Source organism: Lynx rufus, unplaced genomic scaffold (genome assembly GCF_022079265.1).
Source record: "Lynx rufus isolate CCGP_SWC_20201006 ecotype Redwood Valley unplaced genomic scaffold, mLynRuf1.p SCAF_9, whole genome shotgun sequence".
Classification (NCBI taxonomy): Eukaryota; Metazoa; Chordata; class Mammalia; order Carnivora; family Felidae; genus Lynx; species Lynx rufus.
This window is the reverse complement of record NW_025814897.1, coordinates 61,218,207-61,235,574: the sequence shown is the minus strand read 5'-3', so window position 1 is coordinate 61,235,574 and position 17,368 is coordinate 61,218,207. Positions and strand designations below refer to the sequence as shown.

Below are 17,368 nucleotides of genomic sequence, written 5' to 3'. Positions count from 1 at the left end.
TTATGGTTTTTTCTTGGAAAATACCCTCAGCACCTGTTCTCTAATCTGTTTAGTTCTGACACCATAGATTACAGGGTTGAGAGCTGGTGGAATGACTACATAGAAATTAGCCAGAAGGATGTGAATATAACGTGGTATATTCCGGCCAAACCTGTGGGTCATAAATGAAAAAAACGCAGGGGTGTAGAAAGCCAACATGACACACACGTGAGAGCCACAGGTGCTGAGCGCTTTGAGCCGAGCATCATGGGAAGGCAGTCGAAAGACAGCATGAAGGATCTGGGCATAAGAAATGACAATGGCTATGATGTCAAACACCAGGTTAGAGATGGCATATAAGCCATAGATGATGTTGACCCTGATGCTGGCACAGGACAGGCGGGCAATGCCCATGTGCTCACAATAAGTGTGAGGGATAAGTTGGTGCCCACAAAATGGTAACCGTAGGATGAGTGGAACAAAGGGTATGGCAAAAGACAAAGGCCTCAGTAGAATTATCAATGCAATGATGAATACCACCTTGTTCGTCAGCACCAGTGTGTACCGAAGAGGGTTACAGATGGCCACATAGCGATCATAGGCCATGGCCACGAGCACAGCCGACTCCATGCCAGTGAATAGGTGGATGAAGAACATCTGGATGAGACATCCTTCAAAGGAGATTTCTCTCAGGCTGAACCAGAAGATTCCAAGCATCTTGGGGATCGTGGATGTGGACAGGCCCAGGTCGATAGATGACAGAATGGCCAGGAAGTAGAACATGGGCTGGTGGAGGGTGCTCTCAGTCTCAATCACAGAAAGGATGCTGATATTCCCAAGAACAGCTATCAGGTACACAGCAAAGAAAGGGAGACCCATCCAGATATGCATGTGTTCCAGCCCAGGGATCCCCAGAAGGAAGAAAGAATATGGATGAAATAGGGTGTTATTAAGTGAGGCCATCTTTCTGGGATCAATTTACAGTGAAATATATTATAAATCAAGTACCTCTCATTCACTGAGTAGGTCTCATCCTTGCTTAGTGCACAGAGAAAGTGGAGAAACCAGTGAAACATTTATTGTATCTACCCATATCACTGTATCATAGACTCAAAAGCATACAAAATTGAATGGTAAAATGAAGCCACTTGATTTCAGTGTACTTCATCATATCCATTCAATTGAATTAAATATTTTTACTCAACCAAAATTGACTGAGTTAGTATATATGTGTCAAGCTCTGTGCTAAGACTGATTACAAAAGATGAATTAGAAAAAAAAATGAATTAGAGAAGGTTCCTTTTTAATGAAAGTTAAAGTTTTAGTGGTTGAAACAGTTATACAAATCAACCATTTAAATTAATAGAATAATTATTAAGATAAAGGTGTTCCCCTGATACTTAGGTGCACAAAACATTTTTCTTAAATTTATTTATCATTACTTAATAGAAAAATTGTTTGATTTATGACTACATACGTTATGTACAAGGTAGGGACATAACATAAACATAATGACAGCCATTATGATTCCACATGTACATTTCTGAGCTGAACTTATATAATGCACTCTTCAAAGGAACTGTAAATGTGGCAAACCAGAACTTTGTAAGACAAATTTGGATCTATGTAGGCTTCTCACTAAGTCTCCCAAACATTTTTCATGCCATAATCATCTTCTGATCTCTCCTTTCTTGCTGGTGCAGTATCAGGTGCCTTGAGGTTTCAAAATGAAGCCACACAGAACTTCATTTTAGGATAAACCTCTTAATCTGGATGGGTCTGCTGAGAATGGAATATACATATTCTTCTTCGTTTCTGTCCTGATGATAGGCAAACCCTTGCCCTTTAAGTGCCCTCCTGCTGATGCCTGTCCAGAAAGAAATGCAGATTTATACATGGAAACATAAACATTTATGTTCAGGTTTATAAAATATCCATAATCATCAGGTAAAGTGAGTTAATTTATATAAACCACTCTTTGAAACTAAATTCATCATTTCTCTTACTATATAAGTTGTCACAATATATACACCTTAATAATTTTAAGTACATTGTGATTAGGAGCTCTTGCTTGCTCTTTTATAGATAGATGATAGATGATAGATAGACAGATAGACAGATGATACATCGATTGATCTACACACACAGAGAGAAGGTCTGAACTTAGAAGTGCTCAGTAGAAATAAAAATTATTAATTTAAGGAAATTACCATCATCAGGAAAGTAGATCTAATCCATACTGCCAGGAGGCTATCTTATTATTAACATGAGAAGTTTGGAAGAACTCAGAGGTCTAAAGTAAAATGTATTATTGTTATAGATCACCTTCGATGTACTCCACTCCCTTATAGATAGAATTGGACCTTTCCATTGTTCCTCTGCTCAGTGTTCTGTGAGACTCCTAAGTACTGTGCCAAGCAGGAACAGGCGACATTAGCCAGATTGACTGTATTAGAACAGTACTTATGGGGATGGAAGTGTGTGTGTGTGTGTGTGTGTGTGTGTGTGTGTGTGTTGCAAGGGTGCATTGCAGCTTGGGTCTTGGACAAATTGCTTAAGAAATCCTAGAAACGGTTTGCTCACAGGTACAGGAACGAGACATTTAATTAGTCAAAGGCAAGCAAATTACTAGATTGAGAAAATAGAATAGGGATTTCAAGAAAGAGAGAAGAACTATATAGAAAACCATCCCTAATTTGAACAGGGATGACTATAGGCAAGGAATGGCATTAAAATCCAGGGGATTTGGGAAGAGGATGAAGTAGAGTCCTATAATCAGATCTCTCTTCTGTGATTGTGGTTCAGCTAATTTAGAGTTTAGTGTATGAGAAATGGCATACTGTTTAGAATCAGACACGAGGAACTGAAGCCAGGGTCTGCATGCCATGTGAATTTGGCAAAATTACTTATCTTCATTGGGTCCATGATTGTTCACCCTTAAAATGAGGCTGAAAGGCCTACATAGCAGGATTCTTGCCAAGTTTGCATGACTCAAGATGGGTCATCAAGAAAGTGTAGTTACAGTTACTGGTTAACCAGTTGATAAGAACATGATAAAGTAGAGAGTTTTTGTGGAAGTGGTTCTGACATATCTCAGGCCTTCAGGTAATCCATACATCAGGGGTCAGCAGACTAAATCCTGATCTTCACTTTATCCACATATAAATATTTTGATAGGGTTTCCAGCCTTTATAATAGAGTATATCTGATTACCATATCCTTAGACATTTTCACAGACATTAGCATTACACACTTGGAGGCCAAACCATTCCAAAATGATCAGTACTGCCTTTAGTTAGAAGAAAGTAACAAGTGGTTTGGTGTGTTTTACTAGGTTGTAAGTTGTGAGAGATAATTTCTGAATAGCCGAAGGTAAATTCAATTATTGTTCTCCCTCTGGGTCAAAAATGGACTCAGGATGGGGATATTTATCCAGCCTTTAAATTAGACTAGAAAGGATTGAGGGAGCGATAACAGTGAGAATGAGACAGAAAAATTGAAGAGAAAGAACTTGGTACATTAGTGAATCATTAGGCTGCAGGTCAGTGAAGAGCTCTATGCACAGAAAGAATGGCAGAGGTGTCAAGAGATAAAGAAGCTGCACACAGAGATGGTGTAGGAGGTATTGGAAATGAAAGCAGAGGTTGCTCACATGCATATAAGAGATTACGCCAGCACATTCTTACAGACAGTTCCCTTATCCCCTCCCTTCAGTCAGGAGGTTTTCCTGTTCCCCCATCCTACCAGCTATCCCTCTTTCCCTTGTGCTCAGCTGGCCACAGATAAGGACCCATGCTTCTAAAGCATTGCTTACCAGCAAGGACTCCTGGAGAAGTTAGCAAATCTCCCCTAGCATACTTCTGAGCTCCATTTGCTTTGGTGGGAGGATTTTTTTATATGGTTGCCACAGCCTCTAGAGTGAGAACTTAGCATGTCTTGGAACTCCTTGGGGATAGTGTGGGCTACAAAGCTCTGAGATCTGTATTGACTCCTTTCCTAGTGGAATATACGAGACATCCATAGACCATGTCCTGATTCTGGACCCAGACTCTCAAATTTAGGATTAGCATATTTCCAAGGCAATAATTGTTATCTTGGCCTTGTAAACTCTGTAAACATTTTTTTCCAGCAGGGTTCCTGGAACTGGTCTTAGGATATTAATTCTGAACTCCTCAAAGGGAGTTTAGACAGCTCATACAGGCCCCAAATATACATAAGCTAATGATTGTATTAAATCTGGGTATATCTTCTTACTATTGTGCAATTGTCATATTGACTCAATATTTATCACAACTGAAGTGCTAAAAAGTAAAGAAGTACACTAAAATTGAATCATAATGGTTCAATATTTATCGTAATTTCATGACCCTGAAGTGCAGTAATGCATACAGTTTTGCATCACAACTGAAATCTATCATGTCATTCCAGTGGACGTTCCCTGTCAGTAATGAAAAGCAGATATGAAAATCCGGAGGGCAGAAGCTAGTTATTTTATCAGTCCCCACTGACTACTTATTTAAAACCTGTACAAGTTGGCTTATTCTCTCAATCTTGATTTTGAAACCTGTAAAATGAGGACATTTGTCAAACAAGTTTTAGTGTCCTATAGTCCTAACATCATATGAAGTTATCACCCCATTTTACTGATGAGGAGACAGAAATAGAGAAGGGAAGGGGAGGTAGAGTTGAGTGTTCAAGCTTCCATCTAGAAGGCTTCTCCGTGAGTAATGGGGACTGATCTTGGACATTCAGGTGGATACACCATTTCAAGGTTCATTCACTGATGAATTCAACAACTATGCACTGACCATCTGCTGTGTCAGGTACCATTTCAGGCACTATCCATACAGTAAACAGGACAGACAGAATACCTTTTTCTCTAGTAACAGGAAGATAAGAAACAGAATAATTACATAGATGACAATATGAGCTGTGTTGAAACATAAAGCTGGGAAGTGGGGGAGATGCTGATGGTCAGGCTTAGTCATTCTAAGTAACATTGTCAAGAACGTGACGTTTATGTAAGGGTTAGGGGATGAGGGAGCCAGCCACGTGGGATTGGAAGTGGGGCAATGTCTGGGGTGAAGCATTGCCGGCTGAGGGAACAGCAGATGCAAAGACACCGAAGCTGAAGCATGTTCAGTGTCATCAAGAAAAATGCAAGTTTCACAGAATCCAGGTCTCAAAGATGTGGGCAACACTGAGAACCCTCAGACCTCCACACACTTAAGTCTCAGAGGGCCATGATCCATTAGGATAAACACCAAAGGAGATCCACATACAGTGCCTAGCAGTTAGGAGAGCTCGTGGTTACTATTACAATTAAGGAGCCATGTTTAAATCAACTCAATTCCTTGCTCTTTGTTTTGTTTTATATAGCAAAACATGGAAATATAAAAAAAAAAAAGCTCAATCAATAGTTAACTTTTTTTTAAATTTGCTGATACAAAAATTTATTTCTATGCCTTCTCATTCGTAATATTGCAGTTTTTAAAAAATCTGTTCGACATACCATATGACCCATAAATCTGAAGTTTTATGTTTCTTTAACTTTTGAAATTATTAGTCATTTTTTCAAATATTTTACCTCTTCATTTATTATTTCCCTCCCTCTAAAATTCATCATCTATGTCTTTGGCAATTCTACATTAATCTTCCAATATATCCAATTTTTTGCATTTTCTTACATCTATTCATTAGTGATAATTTCATAATTGCTTTATGATCTATTATGTAACAGGTTTTTTTCAATTTTATTCATTTATTTTGAAAGAAAGAGAGAGAGTAGTGTGCATGAGCAGGGGAGGGGCAGAAAGAGAGAGGGAGAGAGAGAATCTGAAGCAGACTCCATGCCACCAGCATGGAGCCCTACACAGAACTCGAATCCACAAACTGCGAGGCAATGACCTGAGTCAAAACCAAGAGTCAGTCACTCAACCAACTGAGCCACCCAGGTGCCCTTTTGTAACAGTTTTTGTGTGTGTATGTGCCATAAATGATATTCAGTAATCTTATGTGCAGAGTTTTATCCATATTGATTAGATCAACTCTACTGAAGTGTCTTTTTTCCCTAAATATTCTATATAGGAATTAATTCTATGAAAGTTGTATTTGTTTCCTACTGCTCCTATAATAAATTATCACAAATTTGTTTGCTTAAAACAACACAAATTTATTAGCATACAATTTTATAAGTTAGAAATTCAAAACATATGTCACTGGACTAAAATCAAGATGTCAGGAGGGGCGCCAGGGTGGCTCAATCGGCTAAGCATCTGCCTAAGGCTCAAGTCAATATCTCACAGATTGTGAGTTTGAGCCCCACATCAGGCTGTCTGCTCTCAGCACAAAGCCTGCTTCAGATCCTCTGTGCCCCTCTCTCTCTGCTCCTCCGCCACTTGTACTCAGTCTCTTTCTGTCTCTTCCAAAATAAATAAATAAATTAAAAAGAAAAAAAAAAGATGTCAGCAGGGTAGCATTCTTTTCTGGAAGCTTTAGAGGCGAAACCTTTTTCTTCACTTTTCTAGCTTCTAGAAGCTTCCCACATTCCTTGATTGTTTGTCTTCTTCGGTGTTCAAGGCTGGCAATGGACGGTGTCAGTCCATTCAGGTTGCTATAACAGAATACCATAGATTGGCTGGATTTACCATTTTGGAGATAAATCTCCGAAGTCCAAGATCAAGGTGCAGGAAGATTCAATCTGTGGTGAGAAGTTTCCTGGTTCACAGATGGTTGTCTTCTTGTTGTGTCCTCACATTTGGGGTCTCTTTTCAAAAGACATTGGTTCCATTCCATTCCATTCCATTCCATTCCATTCCATTCCATTCTATAATTAGGCTCCATCTTCATGATCTAATAACTTCTCAAAATTCTTGACTTCAAATACCATCACATTGGGGATTAGATTTCAACATCTGAATTTGGAGGGAGGCACAAACATTGCTTACAGCAGATAGTCAAGTGTTTCTCACATCATATCCTTAGACACTAACTCTTCTGCTGCCTTTTCACTTCCACTTTTAAGGACCATTGTGATTACCTTGAACCCCTCTAGATAATCTAGAATAATGTTTCTGATTTAAGGTCTGATCATTAGCTTTAAGTCCATCTTCAGTCTAAATTCATCTTTATTTTGTAAGGTAATCTACCCACAGTTTTGGGGGACTAGGATATGAATATCTTTGGGGGACCATTTTATGCCTACCACAGAGGTTCTTTTTATTTCTTAATAATACTAAGAAATTTTTGAAATTTAAGAAATATTTGTTTATGTTCTACTTCCTATATAGTGTTTTATTTTCTTGTTGTGGTGTGTGTGTATCTTAATTACATATTGAAATCTTGGTGTTACTACTTAAAAACACCACAACTTTGGGCATTTACTCAACCTCTCCATTATACAAGCATCCTAACAGTGTTGAAGTAAAGACTCTTAATTTCTTAATTTGGGTCTTAGTATTACTTTTAGTCATAGAATATCCATTTGAATCTTTAAAAATACTCCAGTTTCTTTCTGAGTATTTCAATCTTGTCTTTCATTTTCTCAAGTATATTTAATCATACTTATTATAAAACCTGACTGAAAACTGTGTTATTGATTCTCCTATGTTTCTTCTTGTTTTTTTTTATTAGATGTTTTTATTTTATGTTTTTTCTGTGCTTTGTTATTCTAATGCCAGATATATTGTGTAAAAATAAAGTATCAATAATTTGAAGTCTTGGATAGTGCTATATAATGCTAGGTCAGTCTAGAAGATTCCTGTTTTTTAGCAGGTGACAATGGACACTAAAAGTCTCAAGTCAAAAGGCTAAGAAAAATAGTGTGGAAGAGAGATCATGACAGTGATGAAGTGAATAAATTAAAATACTTTGGACAAAAGGGACATGTCTTTTGACAACTTTTGTAATAAAAGGGCATGTTGATGAATTGGATGGGGTGGGAAGGTTTGAATAATTGAAGAAAATGCTTAGTTTTAACATTTTACCAACTGTACAGCAAAAGTTACCTTTTCCAAGATGGAAATATTGAGGCAGCTATGGAGAATCCTTCCTTGTCCATGTGATCTTTGCTGCACCTTTTAGACATATAGGCAGAGATATATAGTACACTGTTTCACATATCACTGTGGATATCAGTAGAGAGATAAGGGATCGAGAGGTACAGTAGAGTTTCTAGTGTTCATACAGTTTTTAAAGCCAATTACTGAATAAAATATCTTTAAAAAGAGTATAGTGTATAAGAGAAATAAAAGCAGAAGTAAGACCTAGGGTACTCATGACAATATTTAGAAATCAGGCAGTAGAGAAGGACCCAACCAATATTAAGAAATGAGATCATGTAGTGAGGTGGGAGGAGACAAAGCATGTAAGAGTAGTTTTTTAAAAAATGTATATGAAGACAAGCATTTTCAAATGAGAGAATGGTCAATTTCACACACTGCTGAAAGTTGTGTTATGAGGGCAGGGTTTGTCTGGGTTTGGTGACCAGAGATCATGTACTTGACCAGAGAGGTGTTGGGGAAGATGCCAGACTAGAGAGATGAGGTGAGGTGAGGAAAGACAAATTATACACCTGATTGTTTTTTCATGGTCTGTTTTCACATATTGTTAGAGAATTCCAGTGGATCCATAATCCTTGAGAGATGATATTGTCACTCACTTGTTTTCAAGCGTTATCACCAGAAACACGTATACAGTCCTAGATCCAAGTTCTAGGATTTCAACTCTCCCCATAGGAATTTCCACTTCTGTTCCACTTTGTTGTAGGGTCCTGGGCTGAGTGTCTGATATGGATGTTTTCTGCTCTTCATCTAACACTTTGGTGCTCAGGTTCCCTTGGCAGGAATGATTCAATCTGCCAATGCAATTGGAGAGCTGCCATGAAGTGAGAGTACTGCCCCTCTGTGTCAAAGTACCAAAATACAGCTGATTATCTTCCTTCTCCTCTCCAATTACTGGGTTCTAACAACTGCCTAAGGTAGCACTCTGGCCTCAGAAATTCTCACAACTCTCCCCATTCACTTCCTTTTGTGCCCATGAAAGCTTTTCCTTTAGAGAGCTGCCCCCTCAGTTTTCTTCTAGGCCTATCTTTTTAGGGAAATGCAAATGAAGAGTGAAAAGGTAACACCTGTTCCGGTAAAACTTGGAGGAATTGATGAAGTGCATTCACCACTCTAATTCCCAGTGTGTGATGGAGGTCCTCATGGTGCAGAGGTAAGACAGGTTTCTGAACACAGAGTTAAAATGTTCCAGTGGAAATGGTAGAAGTTTCAGAAGGAAGGGGTTAGATTCTGATCATACATCTCTTTAGTTTCCTCAGTGACATTTCAAAACCTGGGAAGTGCAAGATCAAAATGCCAGCTGATTTTGTTCCTGGTGAGAGCTCCCTTCATGGCTTGTAGATGTCTGCCTTCTTGCTATTTCCTCACATGGCCTTTCTTTCTTTGTATAAAGCCATTAATCCCATCCTAAGGGCCCCACCCTCAGGACCTAATCTAACGCTAATTACCTCCAAAGACCCCTATGACATTGGGGGTTGGAAGTTCATTTATGAATTGGGTGAGTGGAGGAGGAGGGCACAAACATTCAGTCCATAATATTGCCCTGAATTTTCAGGTGTTGTGTCTGAGCCACTGTCTTAACCAGGGCAGGTTGCATGACCTGAGAAGCCTGGTGCAAAGTGAAGTTGGTTGGCCGTTTATTCAATATGCAGGGAGAAAAAGAGCTCCCCCCCACCCCCCACCATGGTCTCTCTTTTAAACAGTCATGGTGTTTTCCATGTTCTCTTTTACCTTGCTTTCTTTGGGGTATAGGAAAAACGTATGGGGTAAGTGCAAACATGCATAGGAGCACAGGGTCGCTGTCCTGTGAATGGAGCACTGGTTACAGGTGTGGATAGGAATCGAGGTCAGGAGCATGCCAAAGGCAGCCTCAGTCTCTAAGCAGGGAATATCCTGGGAATATGTGGGGGCGGGGGGGTATAGCCCATGAGAATGTATGAGTCAGCCTGACTCATACAGGCTTCCTGACTCTTACATTCCCCAGCCCCAGCACCTGCCCCATTTTCATATCAGATTTCCATTACAGAAAATAAATGCAAAGATAAAATTATTTAAAAATTTGATACAGGGTAACATCCCAAATACCACAGAGATTAAACCCCAAGTAAAGGGCCCCATTTTGAAGGCAAAGTCCTGAGTACTCCAGTGGTTACATACCCATGAAGACCCTAAAAGCATTAACTAAGACACAACAGGTCTAACTTTTGTGATATTATTCGTTAGTTACTGAGGAAGAAACAAAGCAAAAGGACTGTGTGGGACCATACCTGCACCGATAAAGTTTTTATTTTTCATAGAATAAGTAGATCGACTTGAAACATTCAAGACACAGTATTAGCATCTGCTTAAAGTTATTGATTTACAGGGGTGCCTGGGTGGCTCAGTCAGTTAAGCATCCGACTTCAGCTTGAGTTCGAGCCCCGCGTCCGGCTCTGTGCTGACAGCTCAGAGCCTGGTGCCTGCTTCGGATTCTGTGGCTCCCTCTCTTTCTGCCCCTCCCCTGCTTGCACTCTGTCTCTCAAAAATGAATAAATGTTTCAAAAAATTTGAATTATTGATTTACAGTGTTTACAGAATTTCATTACAAAATTTTATGTTAATTTTGCTTTTTGTGTGTAACTCAAAATTTAATCACAATGGTGAAGGTCAATAAAAAGAATTGAAAGAGTAACTGATTACACTTATGAACTGAGAAATAGGTTGGTGCGGTAAAACAGAGGGAACAACTGAAAAATAAATGGAAAACAAAATTATGAGGTTAAATTGTCTGACCAATGCCACTTATCTAATTAAGTGTAAAGAGCTACCAGTAGAACAGCAGTGTTCTGACTTGAGAGCCCTGTTCTTGAACACAAAATTATACTGTCCCCCATAGTGAGAGAATGATCTGTATCAAACATCGTGTGCTTTAACACAGAGCAAGTTACCAAAAGGTTAATGGAGACTCACAAAGTAACCAAGAAACCTTAGTTTTTCCTGCCTTCATTTCCTTAGAAGTCATGTCTTTCCATTCATGACTCAGGACTAGATTAGAAAATAGACTCCTCAGAGACTTTGTGTTTTTTATAAAACTGGTACTAGGGGATTTTCTTTTTTTTTTTTTTTTTTTGATGTTTATTTATTTTGGAGAGAGAGAGACAGAGCATGAGTGGAGGAGGAGCAGAGAGAGAGATACACACAGAATCTGCAGCAGGCTCCAGGCTCCAAGCTGTCAGCACAGGGTCAGACGCTGGGCTTGAACCCACAAACCATGAGATCATGACCTGAGCCGAAGTCAGACGCTTAACTGTCTGAGCCACCCAGATGCCCTGGGGATTTTCTATTGAAGGCTCCTCACAGGCAAAGAGCAGCACCCTCATAAAGACTGAGCAGGTTGAGATAAAACAGAGACAGGATTCTATCCTGGTGCTCATTCCGGTGAGTCTTCCCCATCTCCCAGCTCACAGAGCCTCCTTATGTCACAGTGATGGCTGAAGGGAAAGAGAGGGATAGGAAAAGAAGAGACAGGAGATAAGTTTCAAAGAAGAAGAATAAGGCTTGAAGCTTAGAGAATGAATAGGATCATGGTCAGAAAGGGCCATATAATTTTAGTAAAAGCATTTGGATTTCAGCCTGAATACACTCAATGTGCATTTTAGAAAAAATCACTCTGCCTGATATCCATGAAATGAGGGATAACTAGTATCTTTGGAACATGGTTCGGAGTGTTTTAAAAGAATAATCTATTCTAAAATTAAGGGTTTAATTTTGAAAGGTTTATTTACACTTATTTCTATTTCCTAGATGAAGAAACTGAGGTATAGCAATGTTATAGCTCTTGTGCAAGGCTCACACAGCTAATAAGTAATACTTTATTTACTTTTCTTCAACTCTAGAGTGAATAAGTCATGAAGCTGGTTTCAACACAATTAGTCTCACTACAGAGCTCATGCTCTTCAGCACTAGAAAGCACTGTGCCATAATCAACCCAAGAAATGATGGCTGGAACTGTTCCAGTGAGGATGATGACAACTGTACTGATTTTCAGGATATTTTTAGAAATAGAATCAATAGAGTTTTTTTTTTTAAGAGGTGGAGAAGGGAAGAGGATGATGCTCATATTTCTAAATTGGTCAAATAGTTAAATGGTAATGGCATTTACTGATATTAAACAAGAGTGAAAGTAAGATTGAGTTAAAGTGGGAGTCTGGTAGAGACAGGTTTGGGGATTCAATTTTAGGAATATTTTATTTGTAATATTTTGGCAAAAGAAGAGCGAAAGTAATTGCCAGAAGAATTTGGTTTTGAGAACCTGAATCTGATAAATTCTGAGCGTTAGCAACTTTTACTTAGGATTTTTCATTGTAAAGATAGCTATCAAAGCAATGGATGTGAGTGGGATTGTTTATACAGATTAAAGTGGATGAGAAAGAGCAGTAACTACAGCTGATGGTTAAGGATCACCAATAGTTAATGAATGGTCAGAAAAATGTCTTTAAAGGAAAATGAGAAGATGCAACCCAGAGAGATGGAAAAACATCAGAAATGTTTAGTATTATAGCATTTATCTTTCTGCAGATTACAATAATGCAGTTACAATGTTTTATATTTTAGTTACAGATGTCAGGATGTGAGGCAGTGTTGGCATTTATAGGGAAGCATTTGACCTTGATACTGAGAAGTGGTACGTACATATGAATCAGAATAATAATTTTGAGAAATTCTACTCTGTATTAACTTTAAGAATAGATTGTATGATTAGATCAAAATGTTGGTGTAGAGTTTCTTTCACTATTGATAGGATAGTTCCATGCATTTATTTATAGAAATTTGTTTCTCTTGCATATCTTTGTTTATAAACATTGCATCAGATTATATATAACATTTTTTATTATGCATGATTGCACAGATCTCAATTTTAAAATGTCTCAGAACAGTTTCTGACACATAAAACACATTCTGTAGTATTTATTTAACAAATGAGTAATGCATACATAAACATGAAACTATTAACAAGAAGATTGGAGAGCAAATTAGTCTGACCCAGGAATTATTTATTATTAACCCCTAATATTTATTACCATTAACAATTTATTAATTATTAATCACTTAAATATTAACTTCCTTGATACAGTAGACTCTGCACGTTTGGTAAGTAGTTTACATTTTAAATTAGATACAGAAATGTAAGCATGAGTGACGCTTGTAATAATGCTGTAATACAAATCTGTATTAGATCCTATAGGAGCACAGAAAGGATCAAGTAAGTCATCAGCACCTTGTATATGGATCTTAAATATGTCTTGAAGGATGCTTTTCAAAAATTTTTGATGGAACTTTCCATTATTGTTAATGCACTTTTGTCCATGAGAAGCTTAGATAATAACACTGATGTTTTTATCAATTCAAACACAAGGGAGTCAAGAAGATATCAGGGTATTCCTATGGTAACATCAGATGCATAACATATCTCTGGGAAGGGGTAAAAATTCAAGATGGCTTAAGCACATGATTGTAGGTATTCTTGGCTTGGAAGATAAGAATCAAAGTTACTAGTAACCCTTCCTTTAACACATCCATCTCACTGTAACTTTGCCCCACTTAAACTTTTGTAAATACTAAAGACCTCGTCAACAAGTATAAGACTATCTTTGCTATTCTTTCCCATGTTTATATATTCACGTTGCCCTTGGGGTTTTCCAAAATTTTTTCTTTAATAGTCACCTAAGAAAAACTATTTAATGTCCACAGGAGCATAAAGATTTAATTGTGAGAAATCAGATCTTATTCCTGTCTCCGTATTCCTTATTTCCACTCTAGGTTTTTATGTCCTTTGTCTATATTTGTCTTCTAGTTGGTTTATTCACACCATTTTCTGACTTCTTATCTCATATTATCTCATACTGCATCATTGTGGAATATAATTGTATGACCAGGGAGACATAATTTCCCTTATCTTATTTGCAATCACAAAATATAGTACTATTCTCTTAGAAAAACCAGAGGTAGCTTATTTTTACCCTTCGCAATCATATCTACAACTAATGCCCCGAGTAAATTCCCCATTAACTGAGAAACTGTTCTATACGTGTATACTGGAAAAAAGAAAAACAGCCTTTTTTTTTTTTTTTTGCTAATTTCCACCCTTGGGCTTCACAGAAATACTTGCCTCTGACTGAATTCTACTTTTACTCCTTTTGTCCATTGTCATACCTTTTAAAAGTATTCACAATTTCACTGTTACGACGTAACTTTACAGAAATAGCCTCTATTCCTGTTGAAACTGCCAGTTTCCTGGCTTTGCTCTTCACATTTACCATCCATATTCAACTGCTCATCCCATACTTTATCACACTTTTTCTGGTTTTTTCCTCCTCCTTATGTCAGAGTTTTCATCATGTCCTGCTTTCTTGCTGAGGATGAGGTCACAATTAGTATTGCTGCCATGGAATCTCCAAATAATCAGAAAAGAGACTTTTTATTATAAAATAATTACCCATATGAATGAATAAATATTTTGGAAATACTGCCCTGTCAAATGCTATAAACAAGCTACATGAAGATGTATAATACATTTAGGGAACTTAAAAAATGATTGAATTATCAAGCACCTAATTATCCAATATTCCTGTTTTTTTTTTCCTCTCACTAGTTTTCTTATTGACATTTTGACATGTGTCTTCGACTCCTAAAGTCACAATTGCCTTAGCTAAAAACAAAAAATAACAATTTTATACAGACAGATGTTGTGAGTTTTAAAAAAGATTTATAATTTGTAGGTATTTGTATGTGTGTGGAGTATTGTGTGCGCATGTGTGGTTGTAGTGTGTATAAAAATAGGTGAAGCACATATTTTCCTTTATTTCCATTTGCTATTTTCCTCCCTAACTTAATTTTCCAGACCTTCCACTGAAAACATTTTAAACTTCCGGCAAGCCACTTAAACTCTTTGATCATTAGATAAGTTTTATGTAAAATAAGTAAAATTAATGTTCTTCTTGAAAGGCATTTTTATTTAAATATTGGAGATGATTTTTGCACAGATTCTGACATAAAGCCTTGTAAATAATGGATAGCACCTCACTAATTAGTATCTGATATTACTGTTTTCACTATTATTCCCAATCATATTTTGTAAAAATTATTACTAAATACTAACAGATGAACCAATTTAACCATTTGAGGTAATTTTTAATATTTTGGCATAAAATCGATGCACCTGTGTGTTTTTTGTGTAGTTATTGTTCATCCTGTGTGTTAATCCCGGAGTGTTGTCAATCAACTGGAATTAATTTCCGTCACTATATTTAGAAGCTAGCAAAATCCTAAACTGGTCAAAATTGAAGGGGGATTCTGTTGGCAATGATGGTGATAATGAGAAAAAGTAGCTAATTAAGTGTTCTTACATTATCTTTAGGTCTCTAGTGATACAGAGAACTATCTGGGTCAGCATACATTTCTGAAGGCTTAGGCATTACCAAAAAGAATGTTCCTTCTCAATGACACCCAGTTCCACCTCGTCTCCTTCTTGTTGCTGGGGATTCCAGGGATGGAAACATTGCATGTCTGGATTGGCTTTCCTTTTTGTGCTGTGTACATGATTGCCCTCATGGGGAACTTCACTATCCTGTTTGTGATCTGGGTTGAGAGCAGCCTACACCAGCCTATGTTTTACTTCCTGGCCATGTTGGCTGCTATTGATTTGGGTCTGTCCACAGCTACCATCCCCAAGATGCTCGGGATCTTCTGGTTCAACCTCAGAGAGATCATCTTTGAAGCCTGCCTCATGCAGATGTTTTTCATTCACAGCTTCACACTTATGGAGTCAGCAGTCTTGTTGGCAATGGCTTATGATCGCTATGTGGCCATCTGCGATCCGCTTCGATACAGCACCGTCCTCACCAACAAGATTGTCTCTGTGATTGGTGTTGGTGTGTTAGTGAGGGCATTTATTTTTGTGATTCCATTTGTGTTTCTTATTTTGCGACTGCCCTTCTGTGGGAATCATGTCATTCCCCATACCTACTGTGAACACATGGGTCTGGCTCGTCTGTCTTGTGCCAGCATTAAGATCAATATTATTTATGGCTTATGTGCAATTTGTAATCTAGTATTTGACATCATAGCCATTGCCCTTTCTTATGTTCAGATACTCCGTGCCGTTTTCCGTCTTCCTTCCCGTGAAGCCCGACTCAAGTCCCTCAGCACATGTGGTTCTCATGTTTGTGTAATTCTTGCCTTCTATACACCAGCCCTCTTTTCCTTTATGACACATCGCTTTGGCCATAACGTCCCCCGCTATATCCACATACTCCTGGCCAATCTTTATGTCGTAGTGCCACCAATGCTCAACCCTGTCATCTACGGAGTCAGAACCAAACAGATTTATGACCGTGTGAAGAAAATAATATTAAAGAAACAAGGAAAGGAAAAATGACACCTAATGCATGTGTGGTTCAATATGAAATTTCATGAAACTTGAATTAGAGAAATTCCTTCTCACAAAAATTATGTTAAAATATATATCTATATTGGCTCTGTTCAGTAAGTATTTAAATGCATTTCATTTCCACCTGCTTTTCAGACCACTTCTCAATATCCATTGCTGCAAACTCTTCGTCCCTTAAAATTTCATTTAGCAGGTCATGTCATTTTCTCTATTCATTTCAATATCCGATTGATATTCATATATCACAAGTTTTGAATGCATCCATTGCCACTAGATTAGTTGATGTTTCATGGAGCTTCTTTCTTCTCCAAATATAATGGTTTTCTGAGTGTATATTTTCATAAGTGCAGGATGCTGGGGATATAATGGTAACTATTCCAGTTTACCTGACTTTATGAAATTTATAGAGTTTAAACTTATAAGCAAACTCAACTTACAAACGTCCTTCCTTTTTCTTTCAGCCTTTTAAGATCTTGATATTTAATGTTGTCTCCACTTAGAAATATCAAAGTATTTATATTTAACTCAGTCTGACATCTTTCATATTTCAAATACACTACTAATTTCATGCACATTTAACATAATTATTATTTTTCTAGTAATTAAATCTCAGATTTACTTATTGTGTTTTACCTCAACCTGAGATATAAATATTTCACAACAAAGATTTTCTTCTTTAGAATTTTTTAATCATTACCATAAGTCTCATTTGCTTTGCTTTGATTTTATACATAATTTCATAGTTATTTTTTGCCATTGTCCTACACATGCCCACGCAACTTATCAAATTTTAATCTAAACCAGCAGTCTTACTGCTTTCTATTCATAAAGGGTCTTAATAAAAATTAGTCTCTTTTTCTACTTTCTGAGTTATATATTATTGCTGGTTTAACTTACTTCT

General features: G+C 37.5%; 2 protein-coding genes across 2 annotated transcripts; one reads left to right on the top strand and one right to left on the bottom strand.

The window, feature by feature from the left end:
* Window positions 1–942, bottom strand: LOC124505942 (olfactory receptor 52E1-like). Its single transcript, XM_047071988.1, has one exon. The coding sequence runs from the start codon at window positions 940–942 to the stop codon at window positions 1–3; it is 942 nt and encodes a 313-aa protein (XP_046927944.1).
* A 14,556-nt stretch (window positions 943–15,498) lies between these two features.
* LOC124505426 (olfactory receptor 52E2) lies at window positions 15,499–16,455 on the top strand. Its single transcript, XM_047071371.1, has one exon. It carries the CDS (start codon window positions 15,505–15,507, stop codon window positions 16,453–16,455), a length of 951 nt encoding a protein of 316 aa, XP_046927327.1. The 5' UTR covers window positions 15,499–15,504.
* The last annotated feature ends 913 nt before the right edge of the window (window positions 16,456–17,368 follow it).